Genomic DNA, 16,270 nt, shown 5'->3' with positions numbered 1-16,270 from the left:
TGTGGCACACATTTTACATATCCAACACAGAGTTCATACAGGAACAAGAAGGCTTCATTTATTTCATCCATTTAAATAACTGGCAGACACTATTTGACTGCATTCAGACGAGAAACAACCCTGCATTAAAATAATGCAATATGGCTGAAACAGGTTCAGCTTTTCTTCCCGGGTGACCCTGTGTTGTTTGGCACCTCCACTGCATCAACACACTGGGCCCCATCTTGCGGTCGGCGCACAGTGGATGGCGGGCTTGGCGCATGTGTCTTTGTTAGTTTCCCCTGGCGCAGTTGTCATTTTCTCGCCCTGCGCCCTCGTTGTCTAAATAGCAAATGCACTTGCATCAGTCTGTGCACCTATGGGCGTGTTGGTCTCAAAATGAGAATGGCGCATATTTCATTGTTATTTAAGGGGCGCATCATCAAGAGTCCAATATGCTCCTATATAGGCGGGTGTGCTGCGCAGACACTGTGCCTGTTACGCACACACGGACGCGCAGCAGCACACAAACATGCAAAACATTACATATAAAAGGACCACAATGTCAATTCGTATTATGATGTACATCAACATTTTAAAAATTACATGTCATATTAGTTAGTCATAATATTTATCAGATTTAATTAATTGTAAAAAATGGAGAGTGCCGCTGCGGACAGTCCTAACAAACTATGAAAGTCTGCAGCCTCTGAGATGCTGCACAGAGCACAGTGCCATCACGCACAGCCACTCACTGTTTATTAGATCAGCTGATGACACCAGGCTGCTGCAGTATAACCACTCACACCTCTACACTCATCAGACTGGTTGGTTATAACTTCATATTCTTCCTTTATATGAATTAAATGTGAGGTTAGCAGCTCATCAGCCAACTTTCTTTTCAGCAAAAGTAATGTTTTATTATTGAAATGCATTGCTGGGTAAATGTGCTGTTATAATAGCAATCTGCCAAAGTGACAGCGCTGATGGATATTAAAGGGAATGGGAGATGACACTCTGATTGGTTTAGTGTAAGGTTATAATTAAATTGAACGGCCTCTTAACTAGAGCTGCATAAGATGCTACTCACACATCATTAGATAAAGTATGAAACTATCCCAGTGTTTAGCTGAGAAGAGCTGCTCCAGCTACATGAGCTATAGATGTTCTTTACTGTGGGAACAGCAGAACATTATCTGCTCACACACAGCAGTGAAAACACTAGAAATGTATGCATTATTATATTTACATGTCTTTTTGAACATATCTTCATCCTGATTCAATCTCTGAAGTCTTTTTGTTCTTTAAACTTTATTTTTCTTGCAGGTGTAGGATAGTTTTTACCTTCCTTTGTTTTCAATGGGGGCATGTTAAAAGGTCTTTTTAAATAACTTGTATTATTATAAATGTTCTTATAGATATTTATATATACATTTTTACTACAATCACCAGGACCTGAGTATAGTATTTCATTCTCTTTCATGTATCTACATGGCTGGAACAACAATAAAAATCCTTGAATATATATTTATTACCTGCTCGAAATTTGTTGCCTTATGTTAAGCACTTTGTAACTTGTAATGACTATTATTAAGTATAGGTGTATGTATACAGTAAAATACTATTCAAAAAGCTAAAATACATTGTATTTGTGTGTAAGAGAGAGAGAGAGAGAGAGAGAGAGAGAGAGAGAGAGAGAGAGAGAGAGAGAGAGAGAGAGAGAGAGAGAGAGAGAGAGAGAGAGAGAGACCGACCTCCAGAGCTTTGGTGGATGCCGGTGGTCTCTGGAGTTCCAGGGAGAACATGCCGGTGCTGAAAGCCAGGTTGTGGAGCTCCAGTCTTTCACTGAGCACAGTGAGGAGGAAGGCGGCTTTTGACAGCGTATTAGTGGCTACCTGCGTCTGACGGCTGGTTGACACTTTACTCTTCTTACCCTGAATCCAACAACCAAGGAAGAAAATGCAGTCAGGACATGAAACAAAAGCAGATTCACACTTTTCCCAGTTATGAATTTGCCCGAAGCTCTGATTCCAATATGATGCAGATATTAGAAGGAGAGAACAGAAGGAGAGAAGACAAGTCACCAGACAGAGGAGAATGTGTTCCAGGCTGCTGTGGCCTCTAACTGGATCTACCTTGGTCTGTGGTTGCTCCACTTTCAGGTCTGGAGGGTTGGCTAACAGGTCTCTAGCCAGCTCCACAGCCAGCCGGCACGCCTCATTACTGTAGCCATGAGCATGGAGGGCCTCAGCACACGCAAACAGCACCTGAACACACACACACACACACACACACACACACACACTATTCAGGTCAGAAAGAAGGCTATTAGGCTTTTTACCTGTGTGTTCTGCCTATGGGTATCTCTGTCCAATGTTAGCTGAGAACACAGCTGGTCAAAGATGGCTTAGTTATTCTTATGAGTACTATTAGAGACTCTCATACTGTTTACTTTGACAAACTTGTCAGCTCACTGAATGATTTATCTTAATTTTGTAGTTTTGGACATTGTTCCTATCACTTAAAATGATATTTTAGCCCCCCCCCCTAACAGTAGAGACAGGTAGAGATAGAACTAAACCATTTATATGGAGGAGAAATGTCAACATAAATAAGATGTTTTCTGACTGGCAGTATGTTGTTTGTGACCTAAATAAGCTCTGCATCGGATTTAATCCTCACATTGTGTGCAGGCCTGGGGTCAGAACTTTCTACAGTCTCATTTGCTGCCTCCTAAAGCACCTCTGACAAACTACACCTTGAAGATATGTTTTTTTCATCAAATCTATACACAGGGGCAGGTTTAGCTACTGTCGGCTCTTGGCACAATCTGACATGGGGCCTCTATCATGTCTTATTCTCACCTTTTGACTTATTTGACAAGGTTTTATTGGCAGTGTTAGAGGAATTATTCTGATGTTTTACTTCAATAACACCATTAATCCTACACTAGTTGTGCATTTAACATTTACATTGACATTAATAAAAAATGTACTTACATTTACTTAAAGCCTTTTTTCAGTTGGAGCTCATTTTAGATAAGACAGTGAAAACAGAACTTTTAATCAAGAATGAACACCCATGTTCTGGCAGTGCAACACAGTGACTGTAGTGTATTATAGAATGTTAGTTTCTTTCATGTTGTTGGTGTATGTACTCATGCACCTCACATCAACTGTATTCATTTTGTGCTGAAGTAGCGCCAAACAGGCACTGCACTAATATATATTCACCCTATTAGATATACATAACACATACACACTGTCTCCCTCTCTGGTCAATAATAGTATTGATATTTTGAACAGAATTATTTGTCACTTATGTGCAACACTGCACTTGCATACTCACTCCCCTTTCTTATCTTTCTCCTTTTTTACAATTGAAAAGATATGAATTTATATTTTAATTGGGAATTGAGATCAAAGAAGCCAAACGTCACTGCTTTCAAGTGTTGCTGGGCATGTGACAAATGAAGCACTGAAGCTCTTGAATCTTGAACAAGTAGTGTTCCCCTCTGAAACAGATGGGATTGAATCATCCTGATAAGAAGTGGAGGATAAGTTTAAAACATAAAGCTTGTAATAGAGTATTTCTGTATGTCAGTGTTGCTACTTTAAGGATCTGAATACTTAATCCACGTTCCATTTTGCTGCACATTCCTCCTTCTTTTTCTGTCCTGAAATGATAACTTTCTTTTATTATAGTTGCTTCTGGCTCAGTATTCCTTCTTATTATGTAATTGCGATCTTTCTATATTTTCATGAGGGTGAAGGAGAGAGGCAGTCAGTGTTCTAGTCATCTAACAAGTGACTCAGTAATTGTGGTCCTGCTTGTTGTTTCAGGGGCAGCAGGCAGCACTTTTCCTCTTGTTTTTCTTTTAGAATGCCCACTGTCATAACTTCTGTGCAGAGTTTAGGTGTGCAGCAGTCAAAGGGGCTAGTGTCTAGTGATGGAACAGTCTATTTGCACGAGGGACTGGCACCATGACAACAAAGAAAGAGGCACTTTGAGGGTTAGGGTTGTTGTACATTTTTGGTTCGGTGCTTGAACCGATACTATTCACCTTATACTTGCTTCCTTTAGGTAATATTAATCAGAAACACACACATTTTCATTGTTATGCAGTTGATACCCAATTATATATCTATCAATGAAATACAGATGAATCCAATCAGTTACTGCTAAAGTTACTAAATTCCTAGCATGCCTTAAAGACATAAAGGTCTGAATGACAACTTTCTGCTACTGACCTCAGACAAAACTGAACTTATTGTGCATGGCCCTAATGCACGAGGGTGTGGCATGATGACAACAACGAAAGAAGCACTTTGTGGGGAGTTTGTACGTTTTTGCAGTGTAAATTAATAGTAACTCTAAACAATTTAATTTTTTTCAGTCATGATAAAAAATATGCCTTCAGGATGCCCTTTTAGTTTGAAAGACATATGTGTTCTAGTGAGTATTCCTGGCAGCTGGACAGTGTGTGTGATTGATTCAAAATAAACTAGAGTGTGTTTATGGTAATGAAGGAACATGTGACCCAGTGCAACAGAGTGGCTCATTGATGTCATTTAACAGTTATTGGACAACAATGGAGCTCTATGGCACGGAGAAGGAAGATACATCAGGCTGTGATACACACACACATACTAGTTGGTAGATTAATTTATTGTTGGTTTAGCGCACCTGAGATTGGTTAATAATAATAAAAATAGAGATTGGAAGGTTTATAATGTACATGAGCTGTGCCTCACCTCCATGCGTCCCTCCTGCTCCAGCGGTTTGATCCCTGCAAAGATGTCTGGTTCCTCCTCCTGGTGGTTGTCAGCCAGTTGTCTGTCTGCTCCGTCCTCTGAGGCAGCACTCAGGTAGTAGGCCTGATAGTCATCCTCACCCACAGCTTCTCCTCCTGCAGCTCCACCTGCTGCCTCTACTCCTTGGTTAGCTGCTGCACCTGCAGGTGCTGGCCCACCCCCAGTAGACGGCACCTCCTTGCGGACCCGCGGTGGCTTGGTAGAGGCGGGACTGTTACCTGATCTGGCCACAGCGTTGGAGGTGGAAGGCTGGTTACTGCCAGCTGAGTCTACATCTTCATCTTTGTTCTGGACAGGCACCACCTCCAGCTCTGCCTCCTTCTCTGCAGCACTGGGCCCATCTGTAACAACCACCACTGCCTCTTTGGAAGGGAAGGAGGGTGGAGCAGGCTCTGCAGCAGGAAGTGCAGGCGAGGCATGGCTGACACGTTTGCTGTCAAACATCTTACTCCCTCCGCTGCTGCCGCTGTACTTGCGGGAGTCACGGAGCAGTGGACTTGGGGAGGGCAGCATCTCGGGTGGTGGAGGGAGAAACTCAAAAGTGTTGCTGGCCTCAGCTCCCAAAGCCAAACTGCACCCGTCGTCCAGGCTGAGCTCAGCCAGGTCCGGCTCCAGAGAGCTGTCCTCACTGCTGGTTCTCCGCTTGGTGCTAGCATGCTTACCCCCTCCTAACCCTCCACTTCCACCAGGACCTCCAACAGACGCACCCTTGCCACTTCCCTGTGTAACTTTCAGCTTCCCTCCAGAAGAGGAGCCTGGTCCTTTGTACATGCATTTCCCTCCTCCGTCTTCTAGAGCCAAAGAGACACTCCCTCCCAGACGGACAAGCATCCCTCCCCCTCCAGTCACTGACAAACCCTTCCTCTTGCTCAAAATGGTCTCTTTAGGTCGCACTGCCATCTCCTGCTGGGGTGAGTGACCACTTCCTCTTCCTTTAAAATCTCCAGCAGCTCCACCTTCAACTCTGCAGCCCCCCCCTCCTTCAGAAGGCTCTCCTCCACCTGCTGCAGCAGCTTTCATTCCTCTCTGGTTCTGCACTGCCCTGGACCAGCAGAAAGTGGCACTCTTCTTATCAGCACTGCAGTAGGTGATGCCTTCCAGTGGGTATGCCACCTCCCAGTTGAAATAGCAGGACTCCACAGCAGGCTTGAAGCCCTGGAAGAGCTTGTCCAGAGACTTGCGGTGTTGTCCCCGCTTCACTATCTCTATAACTTTAAGGTGCCACTGTTTCAGCTGGCCTGCCAGTTCCAGACGCCTGGAAGAGAGTATAGACAGTCTGTATCTTTAACTTCACTCCCTGCCTAATGTTTACTTAATACACAAATTGGTCATAATAATCAACACATTTGTTAGTTGCAGCTCTAATCTTAAGTAGGGCTGCACGATTATGGCAAAATGATAATCACGATTATTTTGATCAATATTGAGATCCCGATTAATATCACAATTATTCATTGATTTTAATGACAAAAAATATATTTATTGCTTTCACATCCATATTGCTCCTTATGCTCCTTAATATGCAAATCTTTACATCAAAATAAAGTGGTAATAATAATTTTTATAATAATTTATTTCAGACATCCTAACTCTCCCGGAAGTTCCGGGAGTCTCCCGCATATTGATAGAGGCTCCATATATATGTCTATGAGCGTATATTATGTCTATGAGCGGCTCCCTGACACCCGGCAATAAGATCCAATCTCCCGGAATCTGGAGCGATCGAGCAAGAGCGCGCAGTAGAGAGTGACTGCGTGTGTGTGTGAGTGTGTGAGTGTTACTATCAATGCAGCGCGTGTGAGAGCAAAGCGTCCTGATAGATCCGTGTTGCTGCTTATTAGACCAATCGCGTCAGGTGGTTGAATAAGTTAGTTGTGTTGCTTTGTGGTGCTGACACAACTCACCAGCACTCTTTGCCTTAAAACCGAAATATTTCCAAAAAGCATGATTATCCACTTCAAAGGAAAGGCTCCTCACCCACTGCTGATGTATTTTTCACACGTCACTCTTTAAGACTGTATACAAGAAACTTCAGGCTGCTTCAGCTCTGATTGGCTCATGCAGACAATTCATCGGACAGTGGTCTAAGGAGCGCTTGATTTGCTTTGCAGTGGAAAAAATGCTTTGATGCGGAGCGCTCTATGGACAGAGGACGCATTTGAAATATCGCTCGATCACATTAATTTGATCGTGGGAAGCCAAAATCGAGATAAAAATTTGATTAATTGTGCAGCCCTAATCTTAAATATATTGTCTAATGAAATCATTCAGTGATAAATGTGCTGATGTTACATAACTTTCATTACTGTACATTTTATGACCAAATTCTATGACAATTTGAAAAGCAGGGAGCAGTGTCTGACCTGCAGGGGCTCATACTGGGGTCCAGCACTGCCAGCCTCCACAGCACTACCATCTCATCACACATACTGGCACAGGCGTGTGCTGCCACCTCTGATTGGCCATTGCCCCGCCCGGTGTGGCCACTGGCACTGCTGTGGGATGCTGACGTCCGAACGCTGTACCACCAGCTGATGATCTAAAAACATACAGAGAGATCACACATCACAAGGAGGTCAGTTTGTGTGTGTGTGTGTGTGTGTGTGTGTGTGTGTGTGTGTGTGTGTGTGTGTGTGTGTGTGTGTGTGTGTGTGTGTGTGTGTGTGTGTGTGTGTGTGTGTGTGTGTGTGAGTGAGAGAGAGAAAAAACTAATCACTAACACAAAACTGCCACAACAGAGCCACATCAACATGCATATCTCCATGGAAACAATACACAGCACTTTAGTAATCTACATCATAATGTAGTTCATATTTTCATAATGCAGTGCTATTCAGATGTCAAACATACTCAAACAGCTTTACTCATTTTAAATAGTTCAGCCAAAGGAATGTATGCACTATATGCTGCCTCATGAATATTTAAGGAAAAATAAACAAAGATATAATAAAAGTAAATGGCTGGTATTTCACTAATACATAAAATTAAAGAACTCATATCAGGATCAAGGACAAAAAGTTCTTAGTTATCATTATGTCTTGTAATTTGCAATTTCAGCCTAACGGTTTTGAAATCTTCAGGCATTACCTTCATTTATCTAAAAGAAGCAAAATTCTTACAGTAAATTCTGTAATTTTGGGCTACAATAATCACAAAAAAAACCTTAATATAGGGGCACTGCTATAACATGAATGCAGCAAAAAGATGGTGGTCGGCAAAGTCAGTAAGGAAAAGTCCTGAATGTCATTTTAATCAATCAATCTTTATATATAGCACCAAGTCACAACAAAAGTTGTCTCAAGGCACTTTACACATAGTGCTGGCTAGACTGTACTCTTTAATTTAAGTAAGGAAAGTAAGGAAAAACTCCCTTTTAACATGAAGAAACCTCAGGCAGAACCAGACGCTAAGTGGGCGATCGTCTGCCTTAACCGGTTGGGGTTGAGGGATAGAGAGAGAGAGAAAGGGACAAGAAGAAGAGGGAGAAAGGAAAAATATACCTGTTCATAAGTGAGGCACTGCTCAGTGAGGATCTCCAGCAGCGGGGCAGCGTTGCTGTCTCGTCTCTTGAACATCTCCCTGACGATGGACAGAAGGTTCCAGATTCCCTCTGGCTCCCGGCCTCTCAAAGGTCGCAGCAGACACGCCCACTCTGCAGCAGCTGGCGGCTCCGTGGACGATAGGTACATGGAGTTTACATCACTGGGGATCACACACACACAAACACACACACTGGAGTTAGTGGAGTAACACTGAGCTACATCAGTCAGGAGGAAACTGAAGGAAAGGTTGAGCTATTTCTTGTATTTGTAATAGTGCGTGGACAACACTGGAGCTCTGTTGCACACAGGTGTAAGCTACACTGGGTACCTGTAAAGCAGACAGTACTTTCACTACAGTACAGTACAGTCACTTTTAGATTGTGCAACAACAACTATTGTGTATGTCACACTGTGCAAAATGGATTATAAAAAATCTTGGTGGCAATCTGTGTCAGAATGTATGATGTCACTTTAAGGCTGTCAGTTTGTAGGATGAATGTCTGATGACTCGCAGCACTAATGTGAACAGAGTCAAATATATAAGAACACAGACACATCATCAGCCCATATTCTCCACCAGGGCTACTCCGATACAGCAAAGCTAGGAGCATTTTCTCCTTTGTCTCAGTCCGACAAACCTCCTTTTCATTCCGCTTGAATAATTTTGGTTTGTGGTGTGTGTGGTTGTATGTTTTTTCCCAAAGATCTTTTCTTTAAATGGTGCTTATGAAATATCGGGCCAGACAGTGTATTGGGTGTCATTTCATGTCATATTCTGATTGGTTTGTTTGTAGATGTGGGTTGTAGCAGCAGACAGATTGTTCTAACAGTCTAACATTCATTTCTAACACCGAATTTTGCTGCAGTCAGTCTTTGGTTTCCTAAGCTCCAAATCAGCTGGAGGTAGATGTGACTCACAGTGTGATGTAGGACCACAGTTTGATGTCCCAGGATTTCAACATGTTTCTCTTATCATCAATGTTCATCTTGGACAGCACAAAACAGCAACATGTAAACTGAGATAACAAGTATTCCTCAAACACCTTTAGAGCCTTGGAAACCCACTTCCTCCAGTGATTGGCCAGCTGTGTGGAGGTAAGAAAGTAAGCAGGGTTTCAACTTGTTCCCTTTTTCATTCTTGACATGAGTATTTCTCTCAGTTTTTATATGAACAACCAAGTGCAACACTATTAATAGGGATGGGAATCTCATGATAAGATTCGATTCACATTCTTGGTCTTATTCAATTCAGAACTGATTCTGGATTTAATGAATAGAATAGGAGGCACTGTTAAAGTTAAAGCTTGATCCCACAGGGTGTGGTTGCGTTCCGGCGTGGATGCTGGAGCTGATCGCAGCCACTCTAGTTACTGTTAGTGATCCCAATGCAACGCAGACTGCTGTAAAACACCACATCATATCAACTCAGGCGTTAAGGCAAAAATGCCAGTTCTCCCATTAATTTGAGTGGGGTTAGTGTCTTGCCTGCAGCTAGAAAGTTGAACCAGAATCAACTTTTGTAGAAACACAACCCAATGTCATGCTTCGGTGGCCAATCACAGCCAGCAATCAGACTCATCTGAGCTGTAAAACCCTGCCACGAGGGGGGACAAAGACGTTACTATGAAGAGGTGGGCATTACATTATTTCTGATTGTTTCATGGTGGTTACAAATATACACGCCCATCCCACACCACCACTTAACCCTGCTGCGGTGCACCACATTGGCTGATTTGGTCTGAATACAGCCTGTACACTGTGTGCCTAACCATTCACTGGTGACCACTGAAATGCAATATGAAACATAACAGGCAGTTAAGATAAATTATCTTTAAGGTCACTGTGCGTGAGAGTATGCAGCTTTTCAATTTTAAAGTTAACTGCATTCATTTGGAAGCATCTTACAGTTTTCTGCATATATGAAAATACAATTTTTTATGTGTAACATACTGACCAACATCAATGGTTCAATGGTTTTTTTTTATGGTTACATGTCTTCAAGAGTGGCTGTTTACCTACCATCATGGTAAAAAAAAAAAGTAGTTATTTCCTAGCAGAACCTGGTCCTTTGTACTGATGTGATTCCATTCAGACTTGAGTTCTATGAAAATGTTTCATGGTCCTCTTAACAGGTTTTACAGCATTGCTTTCACTGTGTCCAGGTCTGACATGTAAAATTGGCATCATATCTACTAGTGAAATGTTTAATGCTGGCATATCCCTGAAGATTACAATATTCCTAAAGCCTTTAAGATATGTGTTGAGGGTCAGTATGTGATTACCTGAAGACGACAGGTGAAGGCCCACAGAACTTGTGCAATGTCTTTTTGATGTTATCGCTGAGGGTTGACTCATCCAAATACCAGGTGCTCTGGTCAGAGGCTGAAGGGCCAGCAGTGGGGTCTAAACACACACACACACACACAGTTTACAGTGTATTTTTACATCAGGTTTGCTTATATGCTGTAGGTTGGGAACATACAATGCTTTCAATAGTGCTACTATACCTGGAGCTCCACACACAGTGTTGATGGCAGTAGACTGAGAGGACAGCAGCTCATCAAGCAGCCGCTGAGCTGTGGGTAGAATCTGGACACACACAACTGATTGAATACTAGGCCGCTTTGCACATCATTGAAATGATAGCTGCATTTGGTTCAGAAGTTTAGTTTATTAAAAGAACAAGTTGTTCAGGGTGAGGATGTTACCTGCTGAGGCAGTTCACTAATGAGGTACTGAGCGAACTTTTGGAGCTGGTCCCTCTGCAACCTGGATAAAGACTCAGAGACTGGAGCACGCAGACACACTGCTGATGCCTGCAGACATGCACAAACACACAGTAAGTACACCTGAAAAACTCAAAATTCAGTTAATATTTGAAGTATGAAGCATTCCCAAAATCTAAAGCTGAAAACTCTAGGTTATTTACATAACCCCGGTTCTCTGAGTAATATGAGTGAGATGTCTAACTATGGGATGCACGCCTCGCTGCAGACCTCAGAAGCATTAATCTCATTGCGCCAATCCTGATTCCAGGTAGTGCCACCTACCTTAAATAGCTGCTGCAGACGACAGTCTCATTCAAGATAAGCACCTCTTCTCACTCACCCAAGCAAGAAGGGTTGTCTGGTGAGACATCTCACTCATATTACTCAGAGAACTGGGTTTATGTAAATAACCTGAAGTTCTCTTTCATAATATTTGTTTCGATGTCTCACTATGGGATGTGGTAGCTCCCGTATTGCCAGAAAAGCTTATCTAGCGTCCACCAACCCACAGAAAGAGCCGCTCTGTTCCAGTTAGGACTCCAGGACAGCGCATGCTACACACGGGGCGGAGACGTCCAGCATATAGAAACGGACAAAAGTGAGAGTGGTGACGACTGAAGCTAAATAAGATCCGTCTGTGGACAGTTAAGCTGAGGTGTGAGAAGAGGTGTTTGAATCCGCAGCAGCTATTTTAGGTAGGTGGCACTACCTGGTGTGGACGAACACGTTCACCAGCCAATCAGGATTGGCGCAATGACATTAATGCTTCTGAGGTCTGCAGCGAAGCATGCATCCCATAATGAGACATCGAAACGAATATTATGAAAGATTCAGATTTTTTGAAACATTCACAGTCTCAAAACACAGAGCAACTATCTGCACCAACATATACATCATCTTTACAGTCAGAAATGACTACTACATTAAACGACTGAGGTAGTACAGAGAACAACAGGTAGACTATGATAACACACTGAGCAACTATTCAAACCCCAGAAGACTGTGAATTGTTGCATGTTGTACCTATCTTAGCATTTTAAACCACTGACTCCATTTAAACAGTAAAGCAATCTAACCCCTCTACAACATATTCAGTGTCTCTGGTCTGTGCACAGTCTTTCACATTCTCAGACACAATCAGAATTTCAGTCAGAGAGGCCTGAAACATTCCCCCCCATGACTGCAATACAGCACTTTGTTCCATGTTCATTATTTTATGGATTATTTTTCAAATAATTGATTATCTATTACAAAGACGTTTCTAAATAATAACAAATGTCCATCATAAATTCTAATTGTCCAAAAGGATTTCTATTTGTTTTTTCGGACTGACAATCCAGAAATCCTGTCCAGTCTAATGTACAGTGAAAGCAACACAACTTGCATCAGGGAAGTATTTAGTACTTTTCACTTAACAGGACTATCAACTCATTTCTTGTCCATTGACTGATAAGTTCATAGACTCCTCATCTGACGACACTGATGTTGTACTTGATACATCCTGTAGTCAAAATAATTGATGATTCAGTGTGACAGCATTCCTTCATCTAGACACAAACTCACATTGTGGATCCTGAAGAGGCACAGTGCCACCACATGTGCACACCATTTGGCTCCAGCGCCGCAGGTGCAGCTGCAGGAAGTTATGCGGCAGCGATCAAACATGACCGCCACATTGTAGGCTCCTTTAGACTGACCAGACTGACTGGACACAACTGTAGCACTGAGATGGAAACCTGGTGCAGGAGAGGGGATCACAGAGAGAGGGACAAACATTAAATTAGACAGCAAAGAAACAAAAGAAACAAAACTACAACAAAACCCTTCTGTACTTTATTCCACTCACTGAATGTATTTATCATATTACTGATAGAGGCAGCTATTATATGGTTATTAAGGTATTTGTAATGTACTAGTTCCCCTTTTAAAAGGTATAAACTACTGTATACAGTTAGAATAGGAGTCTCTATGAGCCGATGTAAAGTAAAAGTGACAACTTGAACCCACCAATCTGCAGAGGATCTTTGACTGCTCTGATCCGATACAGCTGCTCTCCACGCTGGAATTCATCTGGACTCCCATTAGCCAGGCAGGAATACAACCTGCAGCAGCAGGAGGAGGGTGATTACAGATGGCGAGAGAAAGAAGGCACAATTCAAAGACGGACTTAGTATTTCTGCTGCTGTGTGCTGCTGTAGGTATTTAACAAAGTCAAAGGAAAGAATTGAGCACACAGCAGCTGTGAGCAACAAACAACATCAATACTGATGTTTCTGCAACATCCTGGATACATTCACTGACACCTGAATGATATTACTTTAAGACATTTCAGCAGATTATGTCATATGAAATACTAGAAGTAAAATAAGCTAAATAAAAGTTGAGTTAAGATGGTGGAAAGTTGTGTATGTGCATCGCTGCTGACTAAAGACACATAAAATCGGTGGTGTTTGCACTTTCTGCACTTTTAATAATGGACCAATCTATGTGCTGAAATGTGGAGAAAAGCCTGAAACCCCTGTGCTCACTGTAGTAAGAACCATATTTCTCCCCCTCCCTCCAAAACTCCACGTTCCGCTCTTTTGCACACAAAAAGCAGTTTTAGGGAGCAGTCATATGCAGGGTAAGCTCAAAACAGTCAGGGAATGAAGCAGTGGCAGTATTGGGACCTAAAAGATGCTGTATTCAGTGTTGCTGTTTACAGACAAACACTGCTTTTCTGTAAGTAATAAACATCCAGTGCATTTAGAGTCAGTTTTACACTTCATATTGAGGAAACAAATGTGGCTTCTTTTAGCCTCTTGGGGAATATTATTTATGGACTAGCCCCCTCCATTGTAACTGCCTCCTGTGTTGGCATTTGGTTGGTTAGTTTAGGTTAGGCTAGGTTGGCAGGTTTGTGCACATTGCACTAGAAATCACTCAATATCTAGAAAACTGCAAATATTTAACAAAAGAGTCAAGCACTTTTGTGTCATCCATCTCAAGTGTAAGTCAAACTCAAGTCAAGTGTTTCTCAATGTTTGTCAAATAAGTCCTCAAATTTGTGATTCAAGTTATAAGACTTTCAAGACAGTCATACTACCTAAAATGTTAACTTATTAAGTTAGAAGTGTCACCTCATTAGTGTGTTTCAGAGGGAAGGACATGCTTGCCCAGAGCTGTAACAACAATCAACTCAGCAGTTTCAGACTGATGAACAAGCTCAGCAGAGATTAGCAGAGTTTTAATTCACCACCATCAGCCTGCAGACAAACTAATATTTACCTCCAGCTGCTGACAAAAATCTGAGAAGAAACACTCACTCAAGCAGCTGAGAATGAGGGAATCCAATATCTAAGTATTTCATTTCTTTAAGTGGTTTATTTTAATTCCATGTGCTTTAAATGTGAACTTTGTTATTGAATATGCTTGATATATTAAATCATAGCAGTAATGTGTTATGCAATTCATCTGGACTGCATGAAACACTGTCAACAAGTACTGAGTCATGAAAAAAAGCTCTAGTTCATTTAGTTTAGCAGATCAAGCTTTGTATAATATCCATATAATATCCCTATAATAATGTTTTTTGTTACATTTAGTGACTTTACAAAAAGCTCAACTTACTTTATATTCATTTTTGTAGCCTAAATTGAAACATTGCTATATCATTTCCCAGTCATTAGTATTGTATTGTATGTTTGCCTAATGACTATTCACAGGTGTATCACTTTTATCACAGAATTACATACAGCAAAATAACATACAGTACGTTCTGTTGTAGCTAATCAGTGAGTGCATTATATTTTATACTGACACTGCTGTCAGTTTATCACCAACACTAGAGGCCGATGCATCAAGGTTTATGAGAGTGTTTGATGAATTATTAAAAAGAGGTGATGGTTACACCTATTCCACACCAAATGTCATGTTACTGGATAAAGAAATTGGACATAATGTGTGTAATTAATGTGTGCATAATACACCAGTTTAACCAGTTTATCTGCTTAATGATTACAGGGTGAAAGGCTTCATGACTCATGACATAACCCTAACCTAGTGTTTTCTGTACTGTTTTCTGTTTCAGCCGAGTAGGAGAGGAATTCTCATAGATATAAAGAATGGACTGGTGAACTGATATGATGCACTGTAGCAGAGCTCAGGCTGCTTTCTCTTTTTAATTCTAACAAATGTTTTAAAATGTTTTATGCACTTAGAAAAATTTGTTGTGGAGTACCACAGGAGACTAATTGGATTTTACAGTGCAATGAATGAGCAGCTCACCTGATGTCCTCCTCGTTTTCAGGGAAGCTCCAGTAGGCGATGCGGAGCTGCAGTTGTTCTGGAACAGGGGGGTAGACCTTCTCCACCACCTCAAAAGGGATGTGGAATGCTACCTGCTTGGCTGACAACTCCACCAGTGGTATGACCTGACCATCTGAGGAAGACCACAGAAGAAAGGAAGATTAGCTCAATCAGCAGACTAAGAGAAGACGTCAGGTAGTTTGTGTGTAACCCTTTTACTAGGTGTGATACTTATGTTGGGCTAGAGAATCAGCATTGACTAAGATTGACAACCGAGCCAGAATGGACCAAACAATACACCAGAGTAAAATATCTGACACAATATCTCTTTTGGGTAGCACAACTCTTTCGTTTGATGAAAAGTTGTCAAGTGGAAAATAAAAATGTATATAAAACACAATTATTCCTCTGGTAATTGAAAAAAAAAAAAAAACAACCTCTAATTTACCATTAGTGACTAGATTCAGAATTCAATTAAATCCCAATTTAGTCACTGATATGAACTCAGTGTTCCACCCACTGTGGAAGTGACAGTTGTTCATCCTCTTGCACTTTAAGATGCATGTGTTGTGTGTGAAGAGAGAGTCCTTGAAGTCCAAGGTTTCAATCTTCTGCAGGCAATTATCAACTGTAAATCCTATTATCCCCCCCCCATGGGTTAGCTTCATTCTTTCTGAAGGCGCAGTGCCTGCTCACTGACCAGATACTGTGTGTGGAGCAGACAATAAAAACACTTTCTATTGTCCTTAGTGACTTAAACAAAGATAATCTCCCTAAATACCATCAGCAGCCCTGCCTGAGAGAAGAACACCTTGGATCACTTTTACATGACTATTAACAGTGCCTATCTCACCGTCCCCCATGCTACACTGGCTCTGAC

General features: G+C 41.7%; 1 protein-coding gene across 4 annotated transcripts in view; it reads right to left on the bottom strand.

The window, feature by feature from the left end:
• The window catches only part of zswim8 (zinc finger, SWIM-type containing 8), a 43,525-nt gene that overhangs the window by 16,002 nt on the left and 11,253 nt on the right, over positions 1-16,270 (bottom strand). For all 4 annotated transcript variants that reach the window (XM_062430189.1, XM_062430191.1, XM_062430188.1 and 1 more), the window contains exons 2-12: positions 15,370-15,523; positions 13,111-13,205; positions 12,667-12,839; positions 11,044-11,151; positions 10,843-10,924; positions 10,618-10,738; positions 8,294-8,495; positions 7,157-7,332; positions 4,734-6,048; positions 2,115-2,246; positions 1,734-1,913 (exon numbers count right to left, since the gene is read on the bottom strand). In XM_062430189.1, the coding sequence (XP_062286173.1) occupies positions 1,734-1,913; positions 2,115-2,246; positions 4,734-6,048; positions 7,157-7,332; positions 8,294-8,495; positions 10,618-10,738; positions 10,843-10,924; positions 11,044-11,151; positions 12,667-12,839; positions 13,111-13,205; positions 15,370-15,523 (2,738 nt within the window). The remainder of the gene's footprint in view (positions 1-1,733; positions 1,914-2,114; positions 2,247-4,733; positions 6,049-7,156; positions 7,333-8,293; positions 8,496-10,617; positions 10,739-10,842; positions 10,925-11,043; positions 11,152-12,666; positions 12,840-13,110; positions 13,206-15,369; positions 15,524-16,270) is intronic.

Source organism: Scomber scombrus, chromosome 12, assembly GCF_963691925.1.
Source record: "Scomber scombrus chromosome 12, fScoSco1.1, whole genome shotgun sequence".
Classification (NCBI taxonomy): Eukaryota; Metazoa; Chordata; class Actinopteri; order Scombriformes; family Scombridae; genus Scomber; species Scomber scombrus.
This window is presented reverse-complemented; position numbering and strand designations above follow the sequence as displayed.